This window comes from Erigeron canadensis, chromosome 9 (genome assembly GCF_010389155.1).
Source record: "Erigeron canadensis isolate Cc75 chromosome 9, C_canadensis_v1, whole genome shotgun sequence".
Lineage (NCBI taxonomy): Eukaryota > Viridiplantae > Streptophyta > Magnoliopsida > Asterales > Asteraceae > Erigeron > Erigeron canadensis.
The window spans coordinates 11,752,512-11,777,126 of NC_057769.1; the positions used below are offsets into that span (position 1 = coordinate 11,752,512).

At 33.9% G+C, this 24,615-nt stretch overlaps 2 protein-coding genes across 3 annotated transcripts; both read right to left on the reverse strand.

Moving 5' to 3' along the window:
- Positions 1-734: 734 nt before the first annotated feature.
- LOC122581085 (soluble starch synthase 3, chloroplastic/amyloplastic) lies at positions 735-9,999 on the reverse strand. Of its 2 annotated transcripts, XM_043753232.1 has the most exons (15): positions 9,620-9,983; positions 9,073-9,145; positions 7,238-8,485; positions 6,541-6,755; positions 6,190-6,460; positions 5,571-5,749; positions 5,292-5,399; positions 4,593-4,702; positions 4,374-4,479; positions 3,202-3,372; positions 2,885-3,013; positions 2,458-2,772; positions 2,266-2,377; positions 1,533-1,656; positions 735-1,047 (listed from the first exon to the last, which is right to left on the reverse strand). In XM_043753232.1, the coding sequence occupies exons 1-15, from the start codon at positions 9,737-9,739 to the stop codon at positions 918-920; spliced, it is 3,411 nt and encodes a 1,136-aa protein (XP_043609167.1). In that variant the 5' UTR covers positions 9,740-9,983; the 3' UTR covers positions 735-917. The 2 variants fall into 2 exon arrangements, 1 of the variants encoding a protein (XP_043609167.1); XR_006320969.1 differs by lacking the exon at positions 735-1,047 and having other exon boundaries at positions 1,619-1,656; positions 2,266-2,361; positions 9,620-9,999.
- Positions 10,000-12,638: 2,639 nt separating this feature from the next.
- Positions 12,639-23,906, reverse strand: LOC122581306 (DNA topoisomerase 1 alpha-like). The gene is made up of 16 exons (XM_043753509.1): positions 23,774-23,906; positions 21,420-22,502; positions 20,963-21,157; positions 20,709-20,789; positions 20,025-20,084; positions 19,573-19,667; positions 19,322-19,478; positions 18,796-18,921; positions 18,491-18,571; positions 18,258-18,348; positions 17,982-18,115; positions 15,157-15,225; positions 14,984-15,073; positions 14,785-14,888; positions 14,532-14,700; positions 12,639-12,934 (listed from the first exon to the last, which is right to left on the reverse strand). The coding sequence occupies exons 2-16, from the start codon at positions 22,419-22,421 to the stop codon at positions 12,866-12,868; spliced, it is 2,523 nt and encodes an 840-aa protein (XP_043609444.1). The 5' UTR covers positions 22,422-22,502; positions 23,774-23,906; the 3' UTR covers positions 12,639-12,865.
- Positions 23,907-24,615: the final 709 nt, after the last annotated feature.

Consider the following 24,615-nt stretch of genomic DNA (forward strand, 5'->3'; position numbering starts at 1 on the left):
TTTTTTTCATTTCTTTATCAAAATAACTTATTAACTACTCCGTATATCTTAAAAAAAATTTCTTTTTTTTTTATCATTAGCTTAAACATAAAGGTGGTTCTACTTACTTCTTTCTCATAATTTCTCACGAGAAAACACTTTTTAAAAAATGGTGAGAAAAATAAAGATTTAAATAGAAGGTAATTTAATTTCAATTATCTATTACACGTAGAAATTACATAACTACTAACCTCTCATTAACCAACTCCATATATATATATATATATACAAGTTCGAGATTCATTTTTCAGAGTGTAGGAGTAAAGTTAAAACCAAAGCAAGTTTAAAACCGATGAGAAGTTCATCTTAAAAAAACAGTAGATTGATAAGAACTGATTGATCTCATGTACCAAATTGGTACCCACATAACCCAACAATGATAACGTCAAGGTAAGCTGAATACATAAATTCAATTCTGAATTCGAACCCAGGTTGCTCTCAGAAAGTGGTAGCTAGTGGCGTAGAAGAGTTGGTTATGAGAAGTTCATCTTAAAGTCAAATAAATCCTAATTCCTATAATAAGTGTGAGAAATAGCACCAGGTCAATTCATGCGAAGACGATTCTGTTTGTTGGCCAGTAGAAAAAAAAAAAAAGAAGAAGAAAGTGGCACTACAAAAGAGCTACCCAGGTTCAATTGCCAACTGTTACAAATCTTGCCGACTATTAGAAAGAAGAAAATAATAATAATAATACGTAGACAAAACAGTAAACCTCTTTATTTAAATGTAAAAACAAGCTATACATGTATTTCCATCCATTTTCCACATTAACACTAAATTAACGAAAAAGATAATGTAGACCTGTACAAAATTATTCTATGGCTGGCTGTAATTTTAACTAATAAAACCCTGTTTTTTTCTTCAGGTTGTTAATTCCTTCATTTTCGAGCCGCATGGTAGAGCTCAAGGTAATCAAGAGCCGGTCGATTCCATGACCAATCTTGCTCCATCACCTGTTTGCATAATGAATTGAACCAATCCCGACTTTCATACCATGCAGAAATTGCCCTGTGGAAAAAAGGAAAAAAAATGGATGAACATAAAGACTACATGAGTAAGCAATCTAGTATAGCAATAAAACCATTTGGAAATGTTTATATGTGTATTTTATTAGTGATTAATTACGGTATAGTAAAGAATCAGCTGTGATAAATTATATTGTTTGAAATTGTTATCTTCAAATAATCAAATGTTGGGTGTTTGGCGAAGGCGAGGAAGCTTGAAATTCGTTCAACAGTTAAAATGGACCAAAAGGAACGAATCCGTGAAAATTCTTATTGCTATTTGTAAGGGCTCCTGAAGGTAGATTAAAAGCACATATATGTAATTATATATACGTAGTATACACAAAACATTGTTGCAGCTGGTATGAAACAGATTATGATTCCTACGGAGTCGAACATAACATGCTAATCCAAATATCAAAAAAACTGATTATTGTAACTTCAAATCACGTGAATCAGAAAATCAATTTTAACGGAGTAATGTATTACCTGTTGACGGCATAATCAACACCAGCAGCATCGGCCCCTTCAAAATTAAAACCATTTGGTACAAGTCCTTGTGATTGTGCTCTTTCTTTATCGTGTTCAACATCAAAAACAGTATCGAAGAGTCCTGAAAACACAATTATAAAGGTATACTTATTAGAATGTATTGACTTTTAAGGTCAAACAAACTGCTTTTCATACTCTTAAAATGATGAAACTGTATATTGGTAGAAAATTTTCATTTTAAACTTCTATGTCAGTTGTAATAGTTTTTTAACTTTATGATGATTATTCAGCTCCACGAGATTCCTTAATTTCGTCATAATCGAAGGATATTCTAGACTTCTAATGAATAATCAAACAATCTTATGAGCTTTTAGAACCATTGATTTGGCATTTCACGCAGAATGAAAAGGGAGTAAAGAAAGACAGCACCTATAAGAATAAGCGGTTTCTAAACATAATTGCCAAGTACAATGTCATTTGCATTCACATTTCATTAGTTTCTCCAAACTTGGTAACAAACGCAATCATGCAGTTCTATTCAACACTTACATGAAAGAGTTGGTTTACAACGAAAAACAGAGTAAAGCAGTTTTAAAGTCAATAACTCATTTTCTAAATAATGAACTTAACAGTTTCTATTATTCGTAACATAATAATAGGTAACAAAATATATAATTAATCTTTAACTAGTTTGACCTAAAAAGTCAAACTGTACATATACAACCAATACCTCCAGTTTTGCGCACAATAGGTATCGAACCGTATCTCATTGCTGTGAGTTGAGTTAGCCCACAAGGCTCGAATATTGAAGGGACTAAGATGAAATCTGCACCAGCATATATCTATAACAATATACTAAGGAGGTCAACAAATCAAGATACATAAAAAAATAAGTGGTGAACTAGAAGTTCAATAAGCATACCAAGTGAGATAAAGGTTCATCATAGGTCAAACATAGTCGTGCCTGGTCATTATGTGTAGAATGTAGTTGACTAGCCAAATTAACAAAATCATTTTGGATTCGAGGATCAGGAGCCGAGCCTAGCAACACAACCTGACTGCCACGGTCCAGGGCCCGCCAAATGGCATGTTTAATAAGGTGAATTCCTTTTTGATGAGTCAAACGAGTGATGATTCCAACCAATGGTAGATCAGCTCGTTTTAAACCAAGACTCTGTTGCAAGGCTTCCTTGGCAGCCTTTTTGCCTTCCACCACATTTTCTGAAGTGTAACTCACCTAAAATAACATATAACATATGAATTAGTATATGAAACTCGACTTTAATAGATACGCGATTATAACAAGATATACAGATATATAAATATAATTCAGATTGTAAGCCACTTACAGGAAGTAACTTATCATTATATGGGTCCCATATGTCTGGGTCAATGCCATTAAGTATTCCATGAAACTTGTACAAGTGAGGGGCAATCACAGGATTTCCAGCAACCTCTTTTGAGTAAGTCGGAGATACCTGCATGAAGAATTTCAGATGAGGATTGATGTAGGTCAAGTAATTGACAAGACGTGCTACCGTGATACTGTATTAAATTAACTTAACTTTTACATTTGGTGATTAACTGCCATCTTATCACATACATTTACTTATAATACGAACAATTGACTAAAGAGAATAACTTATGGAGCATCGTAAGGATTTACTGTAGTAGCCTTGTCGGCATAGGCCATTGCCTTCCCAATCAATTTAGCCCCAAATTCAAGATTATGAATGGTGAAGACAATTCGTGCTTTACTCAGTCCATAATGCATATACTCATCCTTAAACAGCCAAGCAACGGGTGCACTAGACCAGTCATGACAATGAATCACATCCTGCAGTAAACGAAAAAGTGCGACGTTCCTTATAAAACTATACAAATATACGAGTTATGAAGCCCAATAATCAAAAAAATAAAAACAAGTTGTAAGTTAAGAATGGTTGGCAAGAATTAAAATAACGTAATACATTTAGCAAGAATGGTTAGGGGCTAAGGGCTACATAATGAGTTTCATACCGCTTCAACAAAACTGATTATCCAAAGGATACGTTAAGTTAGGTATTTAACCCCTAATTTGCTATAATATAAAAGAATTTTATTTCCATATTTTGTGTCTATATTTTTAAAAAAATGTTATTTGATCTGTTTACTCTCACATGCTTTGGCCAGAGGTCCTTCGGGAAGCAGTCTCCTACCCTTCAGTAGGAGTAAGACTATCTATATCTCACCTCCAACATACCCCGGTTATGGCGGGATTGGGTACTGTTGATGATGATGATGATGATGATGATGTCATTTATCAATATATTCTTATATTATCAGAAGTTTCATAGCACTCAGATTTTTTTTACTATCAGGGAGCACATTTTAAACTAGTACTCCCTGTAATGCAAATTATTTACCCACCTTTCCTTTTTGGTTGTCCCAACCTAAATGTTCACTACTAAAGATAATAGTTGGAATTGTTTAAGTTAAACATATTACCCCTAATCGAAATTGCAAAAAGGGTAGAATTGCCTTTTTGTGATATTTGCAAAATCAAATCAAAGTAATAAATACATATTTCTAGTGGACGATAATAGTAGAACGGAGGACAGACAATGTATATTTTGTACTACGTCATATGTGAAGAAAATCAACTCCATATCATTTTTCCTTAAAGGTCATGCTTCTACTACATACCTAATACCTAAATCTATACCTTTGTCTGAGTCAGGTTGTAACCCACAACCGCTATGGCTTCAACTATATCATTTGGTAAGCAGATTCTTCAGTTATGACCAACTGAAGCAAAAAGAAAATATGTAGACATTTAAGAAAGTACAATAAGCTTACAGGATGAGATCCACTTTGAAGAAGGAATTCAAGAGCAGCATGACAGAAAAAACCAAATCTTTCACCATCGTTGTTGCAACCATAAATGCATCCTTTCCAAAAGAGTCTGATAGATATAAACAAAAGATGCATACTTTGGATAAAGTTGTATATTTACGATCAACATAATTAGGCAGAATGACAGATTTTAACGACGGACTAAGAGTATCATTTTATTACCCGTTTTGGGGCTCTAGAAAGTAGACAGAAAGTCCTTCAACTTTCCCAAACCAAACTTTTATTTCAGTCCCACCCCATGAGTAACTCTTATGGAAACCAAAGTCCTTCACCTGCAGCAAAAAGAGAAGCAGAAAATGATAAGGCAAACAAGTATGCCTCAATCCTCAATTCCTCATAGTCATATAGGTCTGGAAAACAAATGACAAAAGACAAAACTCACTCTCAAACACACAAAAAGAAAAAATTATCTAATTCCTAAGCAATTTCATCATTATTCATAATTTCACAATGACAAACACTACACTAGGTAAGAATGAGTAATTTGCGGGGGAAAAAAGTGCTCAATATGATTGAGTTTTTTTTAATTGACTTTACCAGTAAAGAAGGCAATCCTCACCATTTACTGAACTTCGGTTTGATTTTATTTATATTTACCTCCAACAGGTCAACTACTTAAAGACTATAAACTTAACCAAAATGAACAAACGGGTCAAAAGTTGTCCATAGGCCATAGTTCACTCAAACATTTCATATACCCCGCTGCTGGCTGGACTGGGTATCGTTGTTGCTTTATTAAAGGAGAACTGGGTCATCATTCTAAGTGTATAGTTATGCAATCAGATTAAACAACTTGCACCAAACACCTACTAAGGCTTTGACTCACCACCTCAGATATGTGCATAATAAAACATTGCTTACATTGCTTAGATTCAAGATATCATACTTTGGAAGAATGATATCGACATTGTGGTTCAAATCCTGAACAGCACGAGAAAGACTAGTCACCACATCACCAAGGCCTCCCACCTGGTAAAGTGAACAAAAAGATGGAATAAATCTTGGTTTTAGTAATGATTTTCTGGTCATACACTCAAATTACCAAAACAATCAAGTTTTAAAGTACTTTGGCATCAGTTTTTTAATGGTATTATTAAGTAAAAAGATTATTAAAATGATTAAATGAAACATAAAGGTTACCTTTGCAATGGGAGCCATTTCAACAGAAATATGTACGATATGCATTGGGGGTTCCTTTGTAATTGCTCCAAACACGGGTATATGGTAGTCCATCCCATTTTTATTGTCAAAAACACCATCATCAGTTTCCTTCTCAGAAAATACAAAGTCCATCACATACGCATCTAGTGGGACCTTAACTGCGAGCAAATAAAAAAATCCTAGCTAATTGAAATTTTGCTCCAAATAAAAAATAATATACGCAGTATAATTTATAAACCCACCAATTACTGTATCTATTTTGCAATTCAAAAAAGGCAAATTGCCAATAAGCTAACTTTCGTAAAATTTCTATCATGGGTAAGTGGGTAACCAACTTTTTGTTACCCAAAAACACTGTCAGATTTCCAAAGTTTTCAACTTAAAGTAATTAAACAATACAACCAGTTTTCATGTCCAACATAAGTCAACATGGTCAAACTTACAAATACATTAAGTGCTACGTCATGGGGTAATCAGATTAACTTGATTCAAAACAATTTACAGGTGGTCACTAACATCATCAGTCTAGGAACTTAGGTTGTCTTTTCAGGCCTAAAAATTTGGTTATAAACATAGAAACTAAATCAAAGTTGCTTACCTGATGTTTTGACATGTGTTGCATTGTCTGCAGGCAACATTTTTTGAGGTGGCAAAAGGCCTATGCGGTGTGTCCAACGGTTAAAAGAACATCTAAACCATACTTCAGGCTTCCCATTGAGCACCGTGTTCGTAGGATTGTAGAAAACCGTCACAACGCCTCCTGCTTGGACATCAAGAGGGTCGGTGTAAACTATGTTCTTTTGTGACAGTAAAAATGTTTTCATAGTTCTTTCTTTCGCTTCTGCTTTCAAACGTGCTGTTTTTTCAGCCTATAAATGAAATGACACACAAAGAACAACTATTGATTAACTGTACAGTAAACATAAAAAGATGAATATGACTGTGTAACCTTAGCACGTATTTCTTCTTCTCTAATCCTTCTTTCAGCTTGAAGTGTCTTGTAAATCTCATGTTCTTCCTCAGCCCAAAAGAGATCTTGAGGAATGGTTATAGGGACAATCGCATGGAAATCTTTACGATCATTGTTATCATACATGGTGGCATGCTGAGGCGGACCATCAGCAAACACCCAATCCAAGACTAGTGAACGATTGGGGACAACAACTATAATCAAAGATTTTCTCTAGTTAGAAAAGGTACAAGAGTAGAATTTAGTTATTAGTCCATATACACAATCAAACCTCTTCTAAATATCCTTAGAAGTACACTATAGTACCTAATTATTCTTCCTTAGTATGAAAATCACACAATTCAAGGATAATATTTGACTTTTTTTATTACTAAAATAGCGTTCAATAAATATAAACAATGGAATCTCGTTATGTAAACCCACTTCAATCATATAACTAATTTGCGATAATAATGGTGATAACAAGCAAACTTGTTATGCATTGTACAAGAGGAAAAAGGAAATGGAACCTAACAACCCATTCAGCCCGTTCCTTGTATGTTTTTAATGTTAATTGTTTTTATTTCTTTCGTTCCACTCAATATGGATAAACATTACCCTAATCAACCCATTTATGAATTAATGAGTCATCATTACCACCAGTAGATACATTAAACATGCAGACACAGTTGCATACCATCAGCATACCACCAATCGCCACCATCTTTCCTCTGAAACTTCTCAAGTTTTGCAACAATAGACAGACCATCCCTCCAATTATTATAACCTCCAAGAATCCACAAATCTTTAACATTTGCAAGTGGACCCACACTCTTATTATAATATAGCTTAACCTTATCTTCCCATTTAAACTCACTGGGCTCTATGTACCAAACATTTTCATCAAACTTCCTCGCCTTTACCAAAAGTTCTTCAAGTATTCCCCTTCTTCGCTCAGCTTCACCTTGAGCCTGCGCTCTATCTGCTTCACTGGATGCCTTTAATGCTTCAATCCGTTTTTGTTCTTCCAGCTGTTTCTCTCTCTCAAGCTGTACTTTTGCAAGTCTTTCAAGTTCTCTTCGTTTTTCCTCAAGTAATAGCTCTTCAAATTCAAACACATCCATTCCACCCTCTACAAGTACACAAAAATCCTTCATGTCATTGTTTTCATAAACATCCTTCCCGTTAAAAAACACAAAATCCATCTTGTATGCTTCTTTTGGAACATGGACTTGGCAAGACCACCAATCCAAACCAAAATTTGTCTTGGTTAACTTTACAGAGAAAGATTTATACCGCCAATCATTAAAAGCTCCCATTATCAAGATATCCGACTCATCACATAAACTTGAAACAGTTCTGTTAAGAAATATTTCTATATCTTGATGAGGTGTTACGATTCTAGGATAATGAAATACTTTTCCACCACTAACAAGAGTCTCGTTAGCAAGCTTTTTGAGTTCTTGAATTCTTAAATTAGCTTCCAGTTCCTTCTTACGCAGCTCTTCTTCCATCTGCTTCTTACGCAGCTCCTCTTTCATCTGTTTCTTACGCAACTCCTCTTCTATCTGCTGTTTAAGTAAACGTGCTTCCGTTTCTAACTTTAATATTCGTAAAGACTCCTCGTCATCTTCATTTTCACTACTTAAAGTTTCAATTTGACTATCTTTTTGTGAACCTGATACTCTTGCTTCATCTGTCATATCAATTTTTACCTTTTCTACACTTTGACTGTACTGAGGAACTTCATCAATTTTTACTTGGATTTTACTTTCCTTTTTTGAGGGACTCACAACCTCTGTAGAAATAGAAGGATTTAGAACTTCTTTTCCTTCAACTGCCTTTTGATCTCTTTTTGAACTGCTTTGTTTCGGCTTAAATCCCTTTGGTGCAGAGTCATTTGCTCTTGGTGTGGACAACTTATATCGTCTCTTTCTAGAAAAGTCTGCAACATATAAAATTAACAATATACTTAAAAATGATTTATGGTGAGGGTGTTTTTGAATGTGCTTTTTAAAAGATATGATCAGATTATTGTGACTTCAGTGTACTCACATTATACTCTTAGTAGTTGAGAATTTTAGGTAAAACAGTGAGGGATCCCTATTCAGAATACCCGGGAAAGATGAGCCCTGACTCTCATATACGCAGCCTAACTGGTATTCTCTTGGCCTTTCCTAGACTTTTTCGCTGGCCATCCCAGATATTTACCCAGTGATGTTCGACCCTGGGTCTCTTCTAAGACCTACAGCACGCCTTTACCACTAGGCAACCTTGGAGATGGTTTTTCACATTTTCATAGATGGCGTGAAATTGCTTATATACCATTTACTAGCCCCACATTTTGTCTTTTACTTCCTTATATAATAAATAATCAAAATTTTGTCACTAGCACCACTGTAAGGGGTGAGTCACAATCTCAATAAGCAAAGTACATTCAAACACCCAAATCAATTCTCAACGAAGTTACTAATTAAACTTCAATAAATGTTCATTAGGCATTAGCTACTATTTAAAGGGTCAGAGTCTAACCTGAACTTGCAATAATTTGATGCGAGAACCCAGCAATCGCAGAATATTTGTACCATGAACAAGATTGCGTAAACTACAAGTAATTATCATCAAAAACTATAACCCGTCAGACGAAAAAGTTACAAAAAGGAATGAAGCTATCCCAACAATCTTCTGCCCAAATTTCATCTAAAGCACTATACAGTTTGCTATTCCATCCGTTCGGAATTAAATGCCCACCTTGTGATTTTGGGTAATCCCAAAATAGCCCGTTTACAGGTTTCAACTTAAATGACAAAGATGACATTTTACTGAGCAAAAGTGTAATGATTGCTCTTTCTAAAACTACAAGCATTCTGAAAATAGACATTATTATACAAACATCAAGAATGATCCCAACTAAAAAATAAAAATAATAAAATTGGTGTCCACAAATGTTCAAATCCCAATACATTTCATTTAAAAACAACTTTCCAAAAATAAAACAATTTATCTAAAGTTAATAAAAGCTACATAACAAGAAATGATAAATAAAGCCCAAATAATGAAAAAGGTTGATCTTTGTTACCTGTGAAAACAAGTTTGTTCTTGTTGAAGTATGAGACCCAATAAAAGGTCCAATCTTTACAACTGTTTTTGCACTACACAAAGATGGTGTATTATTATGAATATGTAAACCTACATCCATGGTTGCCCACCTGAAAATATATATATAAAAATAAAGAATACCCTTTTGATCTTTCTCAACTATTTATCTGTTTTAGTGCATAATTATTATTATTATTTGTTTGGTTTAGTTTAGTTTAATAAGTGTGGTTTCATGTGTTTGTTTGAAAAAGTGATGAGAAGTACACTACAAGATTATGTTTGGCTTTTGGGAGTGAGCGAGTGAGAGAGATAGCAGCAAAATCTGGGCCTCAAGCCTGCTGCAAATGCATGTGATTTGGAAGTTTGTTCCTTTAGTTTTTTCAAAGTAAAGTAACAATATCATCCCTAAAGTATTCACTATTTGGCAATTTCACTATTTTAGTACAAGTTTTATTTCATGGATTTTTCTAATGACAATCCTTCAATAACCGCATAAAAACCGTATATTTCAAATCAAAAGGACTGAATTTTTATGACAACGATATAAATATGTTATACACGTTAATGTAAACTCATAAAATTGTCATTAGTAAAACCCTTATTTCCTGTCATTAGGACATCTTATGATGCAAATGCATACTTGGTTTTTTTTCAAATTTTGGGTTTGACTTTTTAAAATTATAAATCTATAAGTTTCTAACAACTTTTAAACCTCTAACATGTTGGTTGGTCTATTGTCTGATCCAATGGTCTTGTGAGTTGTGATTGACAGATGGGTTAAATAAATAGAACCAATATTTTAAACTTAAAAAAGATTAAAGAAAATATAAACGGAAATGTAAAATATCGAATATTTATTGGATTCCGTTTCGATTTTCAAAACCAACTAAATCGGGTCAGTTTTTGGTTTCCTAAGGAAACATCAAACCACTGAAACCATACCAAACCAGAATTATATAAGGGAAAGGTGAATTTAAGGCTGTCTGATATCTAAGTTTAGATGTGAAAACCCCTTAAATATTAATTTTTTTAAATTGCTTGTTTGATGAATAAATGTTTAACCTTCATGAATTTTATGAATTAAAAAATAAATATATGAGTATTCCACATCTAAACTTACATACCTACAGCTTTATATAATCATCCCCATATAAATATCATGTGTTTTGTTTTATATATGTATTTTATTTATTTTGTTTGATTTTCCTTGGTTTATATGATCAGTTTGCAAGATCAACATTATATGAATATCACATATATTCCATTTTGGGGAGAATTTTATATATGTTTTATATTGACATCTTAATTACCCAACTTAAATTAATAATTACATATATATCCAACTTTTGTTTAGATAATATCACATCTGCCTAAACTACAAATTATATTGTGATAAAGACTAGAAAGAAAGAAAAAAAAACTTATTCACCAATATTGTTCATTTCTAACGATCCTTCTAATTAACATACACTCATTTAGGCTTGTGTTTTTTCTTTGCCATTATGTTTAAAAATCTTATGTGCTTACAAATCCTTTTATGGTTGTATTTTGTTTCTTTTTTATGGTAATCACTTTTGAAGTATCTTATAAAATCCTTACATAGCTGCAATATTATATATTTTGAGGATTCGTTTGTTACATAATATTACAATATCTTAATATAAACATAGTTCGCCATGATAACATAAACAATAACATAAGCGACAGTCATTTGGGCGTATTTTTTGGTCAAATGTCATGGTCTATCGTGTTTTTATCTATTAGGTTTTATAAAAGATGTTCGTGATAATATAGCGACAATACTTAAACTTTTTTAGCTATATGAATCATGCACTACAACCACAATTTCTTTCATGGTAATGATATCTATTTGATGTTATTTCATAGTAACGGATCAATGGTATTGATTAATGTGCATGACATGTTGCTCCTGGATTCTTTATTTAGCGTTTTTTGTTTAGTAGTTTTATTATACAATAAAATTATTTTGTTTATTATTTGTATATACAAAAGCTTTCTTACTGTGTGTCTTTTGCTCTACTGATTCACACCCGATCATATATATGCAACCGCAATTTCAAGATGTGTTTAGATCTTGTAACGGTTTACCTTGTTAATTACTTATGCAATTTATTTAATATGTAATTGGTTGTTAGTTAGGAATGATAAATAGAGAATTTATTGAGTAAATGTGATTATATATCTTTTTATAACACAATGGATAAATATGATATAATCTATACAAAATTTGGATATATGTAATTATTAATCTAAATTGGGTAAATATATAATTAGAGTGTTAATATGGGACATATATGAAATTTTCTTTTTTGTTTTATCACAATCACATTTGATAGAGGAAAGTTTTTACATAGTTATGGGTTATTATAATTATTATTGAAGATGCATTAAGGTATGATGTGCAACCTCGAGGTGAATCGCTAGCTGCAGATATGAACATAATTCATCATATAGGATACGAGTGAAATACCAAAATTGATAAAAGGGGTTGAGTATTGTAAAACAACTATTAAAGTAAACAAATAAAATAAGATCTTGACTCTTAGATCATAGTTAAATTAATGCATGAAGATTCACAAAGCATTTGATATACGATGATTTTTATGATGCACGTTGATTTCCACTGATGTAAAACCTATTGTTTTTTGTTTTACTTTAATACTTGTTTTATTTTACCTAAAACCATAACTGAAAATATGTCATCTTACGAAAAATTAAGAAAATCCAAGAATGTAGCTATCATCACAAATATAAAATCATCACCATCTTTTCCAACTGAATAAACAGAATTAAATCACCTGCCCTCATACACCAGCACCACCTTAGCCACTGGCGCTACAACCCGGTTGGCAGCACTGGAATTATTTAGTAGTTTAGGATGATAGATAACCTAAGTCCTAATATGGTGTTGATATCTAGCCAACCTATATAACCAGTCGCAGAGCAAAAACAAAAAACAAAAACAAAGAACGAAAGTCTGGTTCAAAATGTTAGATTAGAAAAAATTCAGTTAATCACAAGTGAAAGCAATTTATCATTGATTCACTTGATCAGATTTCATATAAACACGATATGTCAGCAATAATAGTTGCTATATGAGGAGATAAAAGATGCCAGGAAGGTCAAGGAACATTTTTCCGACCAATGGTTGTCAATTTTGAAAGATGGGGATGCTGCAACCACCTCTTAGCTAATACTATCACAATTAGAATCTGAAACTAGGATCCACATCCATCGACCAAGCAAACTTCGCTAGTAGGGACTTCGTAAATATCTGCACCACATTCAGACATTCAGTTAGTATTACGAGCATGTCATGCAGGTCTGATCATAAGTGACTTCTTCATAAGAGACAGGTTGGGTAAACCCACAAAATTTAAGGGTTTGTGTTACATGTTATTACAAAAGCTATTCTAACCACCGAAGTGCAGAAAGACTCGATTTTACCGAGGCTAGAAATTTGTCAAAGAAGGCGGGATTACACAAGCTTTCGCCAATAGTTGGTAGAAAAAAAGGTAATCTGAATTTTCCAGCCATCTCTTTTCATTATAAAAACCAATCATAATGCAAAAAATATATTACTTTTTTAAATGAACAAGTGAATCTAAATTCTAAAGCAAAACTAGCCAAAATATTCTTGCATTTTTACAACTATGCAACACCCAGAGTTGCTCATTCTTACAACTATTTTTTTTTTCACTCTATTCAGAAGAATGATGGTTAGCTTACTATTATTGATCTTTACTGATGACGCTGCAAAAGTGAGTGTCTCTCAAAATTCTATTCTTAGTAGTTTATAGATGGAAAAGAAGCGAAAGTTTTTGTTGGCCATTTTGTTGGTTTCAAGATGTTGAGGTTTTCCTCTTCGGGTTACTTAGGGAGACGAGGCTTTTGACTCAGATGTATGCAGGCTACCGGGTAAACCCTGTGCCATTTCCTAACCCTTTCCCTAGCCACCCCCAAGATGGTACCTATGCAGGTTCGAACCTGAGACCGGGTCGCCTGACCAATAGGCCACATTAGAGGTGGTTCGTGGTTTGAAGATGGCATATCCTACAATCATGTATCATTTTAGAAGTGGAGGCAGCACGACCTAGATGATATATTTCAAGTAGAAGCAGCTAAATGGTTCCAAGAATCAGTTGGGATCAATTATTAAAGCAGTAATAAGCAACGGAAGGGTATCAAGTATGTTAGGGTAGTCAGTAAAGTGTGTGTGGAAGCCTCCTATTTGTATTTTGTGGTCACAGTCAAGTATTTGGCCATCAGTTTGGGCAGTGTATTGTTAGACCCAGAACGGAAGGATTCAAACCCCGAGAAGCATCAAAACTAGCATTCAGCAGCTAAAGTTCTAGGTACTGGGAATTTTAGGGTGTTGAAAATGATGGCTATCAAACTATTTAGTATTAGTAAAGCATCATCATAAAAAACTCACACGGGCTACTGCAGTTTTGTTTCATCTCTAAGAGAGAGAGAGAGGGGGGGAGAGAGAGAGAGAGAGAGAGAGAGAGAGAGATTACCTGATACATGGCAACAAACTTAAAGATAGCTACTGAACGTGTGAATATTATTGCTGAGTATGCTGGATGTTTTGAAAAGTTTGCTTATTATGTGTAGTACTGTAGTTTTTTTTATTGTCTGGTTAAACTGGATTTTTATGGGTCTGTCCTACAAATCGGAGTATATCTATGCAATTGTGATATTAATTTACTTAAAAACAAATAGACGTCAAAGATTACTCTCGACATATTTAATTAATCATTTGCAAAAGATCCAAAAAGAAACAAACAAACAAAAGTGACTCCAAAACAGAAATTACAATGAAATATACGAACAGAACACAAAAAGAGCTTGTAAAAGTATGTTCTTACCTTCTCGATGGGAACTTCGTGACGTTTACACCATGCCACCGTTATCCTAGGGTCAAGGTAATTAATTTTTGAAGTGCCCAATGCTACGGTTTTCAAATCTTCCTTCGTCTCTTTGTTACGTTCCATTTTCTCAATTTTTGCATTAGCTTGAGCTATCTTTCTCTCTAACCTGCACGAATCGTCAATAGCTTCAAAATATCAAGAAAGCATATGTAAATTTAACATCTAAAATGAAAGAAGAATAGCATAATACGCTTCAGGGTTCAAGTTTCTCTTTGCTTTTCCATCAGAGCTCTGTAATGGAGGTTTCCCTTTCTTCACACGAGCCAAATCAGTTTCCAGTTCTTTTATAATACCCTATCAGAACAATACCCACAATTAAGATTAAAACTGATAGAGAATATGTTGGGAACTTTGGCTTAGAAAACTTAGCAGAAATTTAAATTTATTACCTTCAATTCATCTATCTTCTCATTCAACTTTGTTATTTGAGCTCCGTGAGACTTTGAAACAGTACGTTGATGATTACATATGATCGCAACCTACCACAAATAATGTTTAACTTCAAATTCAAAATTACAATTAGTCCAAGAAATAAATTTCAGAGAAATTTGAAGGCCATTACCTCCTTGTTTGCGTGTTGATAAACAACTACATTTTCTGCAACATCTCTACCTTTGGTTTCCCTACTCAGCTACAATCAACAGAAGAAAAGAAAGGTAAAAGGATAGATGTTAGAATTCTTCATCTGCCGTTGTCAACCTTAAAGGGTACATAGCTTGTTCTTATGTAAGGTAGTAGTACCAAGCGAACTTAGATTTGTTTCTAAATGGTATACATAGATATATTAATATATTTTTGTAATATAAGTAGCATAAATTTGAAAATAGCTGGAGTGCTGGATATTTTTCAATAACTAATATTAAGCTCGTAGTATTTGTCTAATTGATGTTCAAATGCAGCTGCTTGACATATAAAAGTCAAAAGTTAACTAAAATTTGGTGAAGGTAGCACACAGGAGCTGGAGAGCCAGAACTATGCACTATGATTTCATATCTTTAAGGGCTCGATGGTACAAAGTAATCGAAAGGTACAGAATCTGATCAAGGAATCTGCACTATCGAGACAACCGCACAGCTGAGGCCCTATCTCGCATCTCTGATGAGCCTGGACTATGCACTATGGTTCCATATCCTCAATGGTTTGATGGTATAAAAGTTACTGGAAGGTTTACTGGAAGGTATAGAATGTGATCCACAGCTTCAGTAAAATCATTTCATATACTATCTACCCACAAGCTCGTCAAGGTAACTCTCTCATTGATGGGAAATTATATCACAAGGGTCGTTTAGTCATTCCAGCAAATTCTACTTGGGTCTGGCCGAGTGGAGGTCATTCAGGATTCTATAGGACTTATCACCACCTGGCTTCTTTTATCTATTGGTTAGCATTACAAAAACTATAAAACAGTTTGTTCAAGCTTGTGATACTTGTCAACGATACAAATCCTCCACCCTTGCCCCAGGGGGGACTCCTGCAACCACTACCTATTCCATCATCTGTTTGGGAGGATATATCACTTAACTTTATCACTTGATTACCAAAATCAAGGGGTTTGAAGCTGTACTTGTGGTTAACCACTTTTCAAGTATTGTCATTTTATTCCTCTAAAACACCCTTTACTGCTCATTCTTTGGCTGAAGTTTTTTTCCAGAAAGTTATTTGGCTACATGGAATACTAAAGTCTATCTTGAGTGACAAAAACCCATTCTTCTTGAGCACCATCCCGAGACAAGATGGACAAACAGAAGTTGTTAATCGGAGTTTAGAGATGTATTTACGTTGCTTTGCGGCTGACCAGCCCAAAACATGGTCTTTTTGGCTGCCTTCGGCTGAATTCTGGCACAACTCTTTTAATCATGTGATGTGTATCTAAACAGAATACAGCAACAAGAGAATTCTAACAAATTGGATAAACGAACAGCAAGTAATAAACACAAGAAAGATAATATAGATAAGCTCCAGCAGCCCCGTTTCTGGATCTAAGCCCCAGCGGCCTTAAGTTCCTATGAAAAATTAATTGTAATTTTCAACAATAATAAACAGTGGCCTAATGGCCTTACTTAACCAAACTGAGATTCAACCTAGCTTGATGCACAAGTTACTAACTAATAAAATAACTAAAATTAAATCTTGACACTTGACTCCCTGACTGCTTTCGACTGTATAGCCCAACCCACTGGTCCTCTTGATCTCTATCATCATGTATCCACAACACTACCCCCTTAGAATTGTATATGGAAAGCCCCCTCCCACAGTACTCTAGTTTGTTCCTGATAAAGTGCGCTGTGAACCAGTCATGCGTGATCTGTTGGACCGGGACGAGGCGCTTAAGAAACTAAAATTTCATATCGAGCCGAAAAGCATATGAAAAGAGCAGCTGATAAGCATTGTCAGAATGTTGAGTTTGCAGTGGGGGATTGGGTATTTCTCAAGCTTCTTCCTCATCGGAAACAATCAGTGGTTCATCAGATTAACCAAAAGCTTGCAGTCACCAGCTGGATTCTATGGGCCTCATTGCTCGTATTGAAGAAGTGGATAACAAGCTCCAACTACCAGAAGGTTCGAAAATCCAACCTGTATTTCATGTTCACCCCATAGAAAAGCTGTGGGCTCCAGTCTAGTTGATCCTGGTCTTGAAACTGATTCAAAGACTCCTCTACTTCCTGATAAATGTTTAGCTACTCATGATGTGGTAAAGAATGTTGGGCAAGTACCTCAATGGTTTATTCAATGGCAGAAAGGAAGTATTGAGGATGCTACCTGGGAAAATGCTTATGTGATCAAAAGTCAATTTCCTGATTTCAGACTTGAGGACAAGTCCTCTTAATGAGACCAGTATTGATAAAGTGATATGGATCAATTGTAGAACCAGCAGCCCAACGGGCCTAAAGTTTGGAAAGTTTACAGAAGGAAAAAGTTTCAGGGAGACACGTGAAGGGTAAACGAGCTGCAGTTGAATTAGTTGTTAGGCCAAAGAAAGAGATTATTATTATATATCTTAATAGTGGGAGCAATTAGGGTATCCAGGAAAAAACGAATTGAGTCTTACGGCTATTAGCTTGAGCAGAGAAGTTAACCACTTGCTGGTTCTTCTTCTTACGATTACAGTTATTACAGTTACTTATATAGCACAAACCATTCCCTTTTCTTGCTAATTCTTTTTGGTCTTCTTTTATCTAGTGTTCTGATCAAAGAATGTGTTTGGCTATATATTAAACAAGTTGTTGACCAAGAATAAAATATTATCGTAATATATGGTAAGAACAATGGCGACTTATACAGCTGTAAGTTAAAAACTTGCTCCAAATATAGACAATAATAACTTCAGGAAATACTGAAATAGAAAATAATGCAATTTTCATGGCATGGAGTTAGCATGCATCTTACCATATCATCTAATGTGAAGGATGCGTTATATGTACGGAAAACTTTGGCTGTAAGGCCAGGCATGAGTTCCTTCAGATGAGCATTCAGCTTATTTGTATCAAGCTTGTCGAAAAGATCATCACTGCCATTTTTCCCTGAATTGTGTAAAACAAAGTCAAACATATGATACAAGACACGTAGAAACATGTATGAAACTACCAAAAGAAAGTGGTTGGTAATTTTGATTCCCCCAACCAAAATGCTTGTCTTTGCCACCTCATAAACTTAATGACTGACCTGTTCGGAACTGTTGGATAGCCTTGAACACAGGGAGCTCTACCTCAACCTCATTTTGGTATCTTATAGAATCTTTACCAAGAAAATCAAACTAGAGAAACATCAAATCTTATATCATTATTTATTTTCTAGATGAATGCAACGAATTTTCGTTGTGGCATGCAAATGTAACCGTAAAATGTAATGTCCAAATTTATAATCCATAAAAAGCCACACAAAGAGAATACACGGACCTTTAAGATATTTGGAGGGCTTGGCTCGACATTTTCCACTTTTAGAGTGCAGCAACCTACTGTATCAGCTTCATCGTCATCCTGTAACCACAGATAAGTTATAACCAGATACTAAACCAAAACCAATTCTCTAAGTATTTCATAACCCAACCAATCCATTTTTTCAGCCACCGCCATATTGTAACATTATAATAAACAAAAGAGCACTTTTTTGGAAAACTATATATGGTACGTGAACCATAAGGACCAATAAATATCATTCTAGCTACAAGTGATATAGAGAGTGAGATCATCAGCAACAGTACCTTCTCATTTCCTGCCCTGAGTGCTAGTTTATCAATGAGATATGTAGCAACTGCTACTTGCCTCTTGGTCACATCCTTGCTTCCAAAATCTTTAGTATAGGCATTTCTAATGCCTTGTATGTAGCCCTATGATCAAGTGGAGGCACAAGTAAATGATAAAAAATCTATATAACACTTAGCCATAGATGTAACGCATCAAAAAAATTGTCAATTGGGACAAAAGGTGGTAATTTCAAACCATTTACTTATGCTCGCTTCATGCGGGCTATATTATCTCCAACAAGTCATACACTTGTATTAAAGAAAACAGGTTAAACAGGTAGATAGCATTTACACAAGTTTACTTGCATTGTTTGTTATAAATGTAATCATATAGCTTCCACAGTCATATGTTTCATACTAATATTCATCATATATATAATAGACCAAAAGTTTTACAGAACCTGGTCTGTATCATCATCCGTTTAGACCAGCCCAGATTGCCGCCCCTACTTGTGATTTTGTAAAAATAACTCATCTGACCTACCTTCAACATCCTCGCCTTTTCATATTTTTCCTTATCACTTTGACCTTTCAAGGAACTGCTAGCAGCTAGGAATACATACTTGAATTCCTTTGAATTAATTGGATCAACCCAATATGCTAACCAAGTGACAGTATTATCGTGTCTAATTTCTTTCCATCTGAAAGAAACTGAATTAGTTAAAAGAACATTCTATTATTTTATGGGATATAAACACAGGTGTGTGTGTGTGTGTGAGAGAGAGAGAGAGAGACCTTTCACCAGGAATTGGACATTCTGGGATTGGAGCATCCTTTCCAATGTTTATGGTAATGTCACTTGGATGGATACGTTTTTTCAGCTTCCCCATCTATCAAAACCATGATGATTATGATGTGAGGTAAGCACCAAAATTTGTAACAGTAACTACAACAAAACCAACTTTTACACGAAAATTGACCATCTGTCAAATATCCATGACATTATTAATGCATCGATTTGGCCAGAAAGGAAAAGAAAAATCCAATATCAGTGCCATCAATAACTTGGTAATGATTATAATGAAAAAAAGGAGATTTTAACTTAGAGTCCATATGAAATGAAGAACTTTGCAATCTTCATGGGACATTATGCAAAGGTAAGTGTTTCAATATTATGTGCCAAAAAGAGTAATTTCTAGTGAACTAAACTAGAATCCTCCATTAGATGAACAAAGTTTTAATTCAACCTTTGGATGTTCCCCGCGACCTCGGAATAATCCAGGTGGCTCAACTCGAAAATTTCCAACCTACATTATCATATAACTATCATTAGATTATGCAATAAAATGAACGGGAAAAATGCAAAAGGAAAGAAAAGAAAAGAATAATGAACAAATGATATGTTTGAAAACATGCATGAGCAATCACTGAAGCTTATTAAAGAGAACTGCTTAAACAATTTCAGTAAACAGATGCAGTGAAAACATGCATTGTTCCCCTTCCACTCAAACATATTGTGATAAAAAAAAAATTATAAAATAACAACAAAAAATTAATGTTGCTTTCTGGTACAATGTCAACAGGTAAGTTGACAAAAAGTCATTTACATAGTAATAAACTCTAATTGCTCAAACTTACATGCCTATAAATTAATATATATGCTCTCGTTCTTTTCAATATATTTAAAATCCGACTCATATAGTGTAAAAAGAAATGAAGATGTAATAAACAACCCAATTTATTTGATATGCAAAAAAACGAAGTTGGTAACATAAATACTAAAATTCACCATTCTGATCATATAAAATCCACGAGTTCCAGCTTCATTAATAAACCTCACTTATACATACTCTAGTCATTTATTAACACAAGACATGATAACAAAATGCCATCATATTAGAAAAATAAAGTAAGATATGAATGCCGCTAACCTTCTCTTTGACACCATCAACAATTGCCCAAGTATACTTCTCCTCTAGCTTCATCTTCTCTTCTTTCAATGCTTTCTTCTCCTGCACATAGAAAATCTCTTGAATAAAATTCTTGTGTTTTGTGCAAATTATCTACAAATGCTTCACAATTAGTCAAATGTCTAAAATATTCATCTATAAAGACAGAACTGGCTTAGTCTTAAGGAATAAAACCAACAGTATCGATACTACTATCACAATTACCACCAACTTACTTCGTTACTCATTTGCTTCTTCTTCTCTTTTTCAGCCTGGTGCCACTCATAAATTGGTTTAAAATCACAATCATCCAAGTTCTGGATTGTGTGATTTCTTCCCAAAATTTTTGACCAATCATCCCAGAAATTTTCTTTGAACTTAGGTTTGTTCATATACTCTGTATCTATCATCACCGCAAACATTGTTGCAACCTGTAACATGTATCATTAAGCAAATTAAGAATATGATAATCATAAGGGAAATGATATATGCTCCTAAAAATGTGCACCTAACAATAATGCCAAATATCATTAATCCATGAAATCCAAAATATAGCCCGCCTTCTCACATGGCATACATACATATAGATATACATATATAATTATATACATATCTATACACCCACACACCACATACATACACATTTATATAAACATAATGAAAAAAAGGAAGTTAAAAATATCTAAGGTTCACCTCCTCCTGCTCTGGAGTCAAAGCAACGGGCTTCCCTTTGTAGAGCATCTTAACCCCATGAGGCTTGTATGCAGGTGGAAAAATTACACCGCAATGGACCAAACTTGTCCATTTCTGTCCTTCCCCGGAGCCAGGCAGGACTTTGGATGGCTTGGAATACTTTGAAGTTTTCACATCCTTCTTTGAACTTCTGTTGGTTTGTTTTACAGATGAAGAATTCTTTTTCACCGCTTTCTGTTGTACACATGACGATTTACTACTAGACGGGGCTGGCTTCTTTATTTTTTGTGATATTGGAACCTCATCCTCATCTTCATAATCATCATCTTCACTGTCGTCATCACTATCATCATCTTCTTCATCATCTTCATCATCATCAGACTTGATTTCAGCTTTCAAAGGTACTGTTTTGCGATTGGCTGAAGTTGAAGAATCCGAAAGCTTTGACTTTTTAGCAGAAGATTGTACAGAAGATCGCTTATCATCAGCTGGTCTCTTATTCAACACAAGATCCCTAGATTGATTGTCCCTTGATGCAGAACCATTTTGATATACTTTTTTTGTAAGTGGGGATCCCACACTGGATTTGTTAGTATACATTGAAGTCAATGGTTTGTTGTCATCAGAATCTTCACCATCTACTCGTAGCCTTGGAGATGGAGATGCACTTGTACCCAGTTTCTGTTGATTAATATTTCTAGTCATAGATGATCCTACATTCAATTTGTTTCGAAATTTTGAAGACAATGGTTTCTCATCATCAGAATCTTCATCTTTTACTTGTGGTTTTGGAAGTGAAGATGGACCCGTTACAAGCCCTTTATGAACGTGATTTGTGTCCCCCTTTGATACTTTTGATATCTTAGTACTCAGCGGTTTATCGTCTTCACAATCTGATTCTTTGCTTGGTTTGGTAGGCTGTGAAGAACACTTCACTTTATCAACTTTCAAGTTCCTTCTAAACACCATAGGTTGATCATCCTCATCAGATGAATAATTCATTTTTGCTCAGTTTTTTTTCTGTTAAACAGCACTTCAATGTCTAGTCTCCCCCACTAATTGCTTTCAGTTGAGGTGGAACACCTGCATAGAAATTAATATAGCAAAACTGTAACAAAAACTTATAAAGATTAACATATTTTCCCCACAGAAATCATTACAAATATTCATGGGTTTCCCAATCTGCTCTTTGTAACATGCATTGTAATTTAACCAATACTAGAAGACACTTTAGTTATCTAACTACTAAATGAAGGGGCATTTTTTTGGGTGTAAATCATGTACTAATACTTATCCTTCAATTAAGAAAACATATGAAAGTTCAAATTTTGATACAGTATATGTTCTACATATATTATTTTGTCCTCCACATTTCATTACAAAAACAACCTTAAAAATTGTACTACAATTAAGAAAGGTGCATTCCCGCTATGCATAATTTTAGCCACAGGCAGCCAATCAAGCAGCTCCATGCCCTTCTAAGATCAACTTTTTATCTACATCCCTACTCATTACGAGTTCTCATATGACAGCCTCATGTGCCATAAAATTTTCAAATATCTGCACCGCTAAGCTATATAGAGCATTAAACTATAATGCCATAAAGAGGGTTTCTGTACCAAAGACTTTCTATAAACTATAATGTAACTAAATATAAAACAATCAAAATACCTAGAAGCAGATTAGAATGTTGGTAAAATTCTAATACTTCTATTAAAACATGCAACTCCAAAACTCATTAATACCCAATACATACAATAAAATTCCTACATTTAAAATAAATAAATTAAAAAGGAGGTGAAATATAATGTCATAAAATAGCAATGAACTTCGACAGAATGTCCTTTGAATAACTATAACTTTATTTGACAAGCTAACGATGTGACAAAAGTTATCTTTAGTCACATCACCCGTATTACCGGTTTAGAGTTGAAAAGATTAAGCTTTAGCCGGTCAAATAAAGTTATAATGTGCTTATATGAACATAGAAAACCTCTAACTACAATAACAGACATTCCGAAAAATCCCCAAACACTAATGTTAGGGTTCCATATTATGCTGAACTAGTACTCATTATCATAGCAGAAAGAAATTGTAAATAAATCTTTACAAGGCAAATAATATTTTCATCATTTGTTAAATTATTAACAACTACCAAGAATGTATCAAGCTATACATACATACCTACAAACATATACATATATATGCGTGTTGTGTGTGTGTGTGTGTGTTTGGATGAGAAAAAAACAGCTATATATAGATAGATATATATACGTATACACATTATAATGTTAATGAATAGTTTAAATTTAGTTTGTAGTTTTTATTGGATGAAAAAGAAAAAAGGGTTGTACCGATTTGAGAAAGTGGCGGATCCTGAACCGAACCGACCCGGGAGAGAAGGGAATTCAGGGCGGAGATAGGAGAAAATTAGGGGGGAGAAGATGAAGAAGATGGTGTTTTTTTGGGTTTAAATGATTCGGGTAAACAAACATGTGTCATAAACATGTTGTTTTAATTAAAGAATTCTTTATTAATAGGGTTAAATCCATAAACTTAACATATTTATCCAAAACTTTTAAAGACAGAAATGTTTTTTTTTTTTTTCTGAAACATTCATTTGAATTTTGATCGATAAAACATAATGGTATACTAGATTTTATACTCGTGTCCAACATTAAACACGGAGTTTGCGATATTATCAAATATTAGATTTTTATACATTTAAGTCATAAAAAATTTATAATATTTAAGATATAAGGTTCTAAGTGTTGTATTTTGCAAGTTGTGGTACAATAGTCATAGGTTCGTCACTGTCATTATTAGCCGAGACATATTGATATAATTGTTTGTCGTAGTCATTCCACAAGGCACATGCTATAATAATTTATCTATTATATAATATTTTGAAATCAGTTATACTCATAATATAATATTATTATGAAGATAATTAACAATTAAAATATAAACACACTTGTGATCTTATACTTGATATTTAAGTATATGTATTTGATCATGATGCAAGCCCAAAACACGCATATGTTTATTTTCAATCACATGTCCTATGATAATTGGATAACAGTTATGATTGTTTTTGTATTCTTTAACCATTAATACGCAATACTAATATATAAAAACAGAGAAAATTATGTATCTTCTTTTATTGAGAGATATAATGAATCTTGAATGAAGTTCA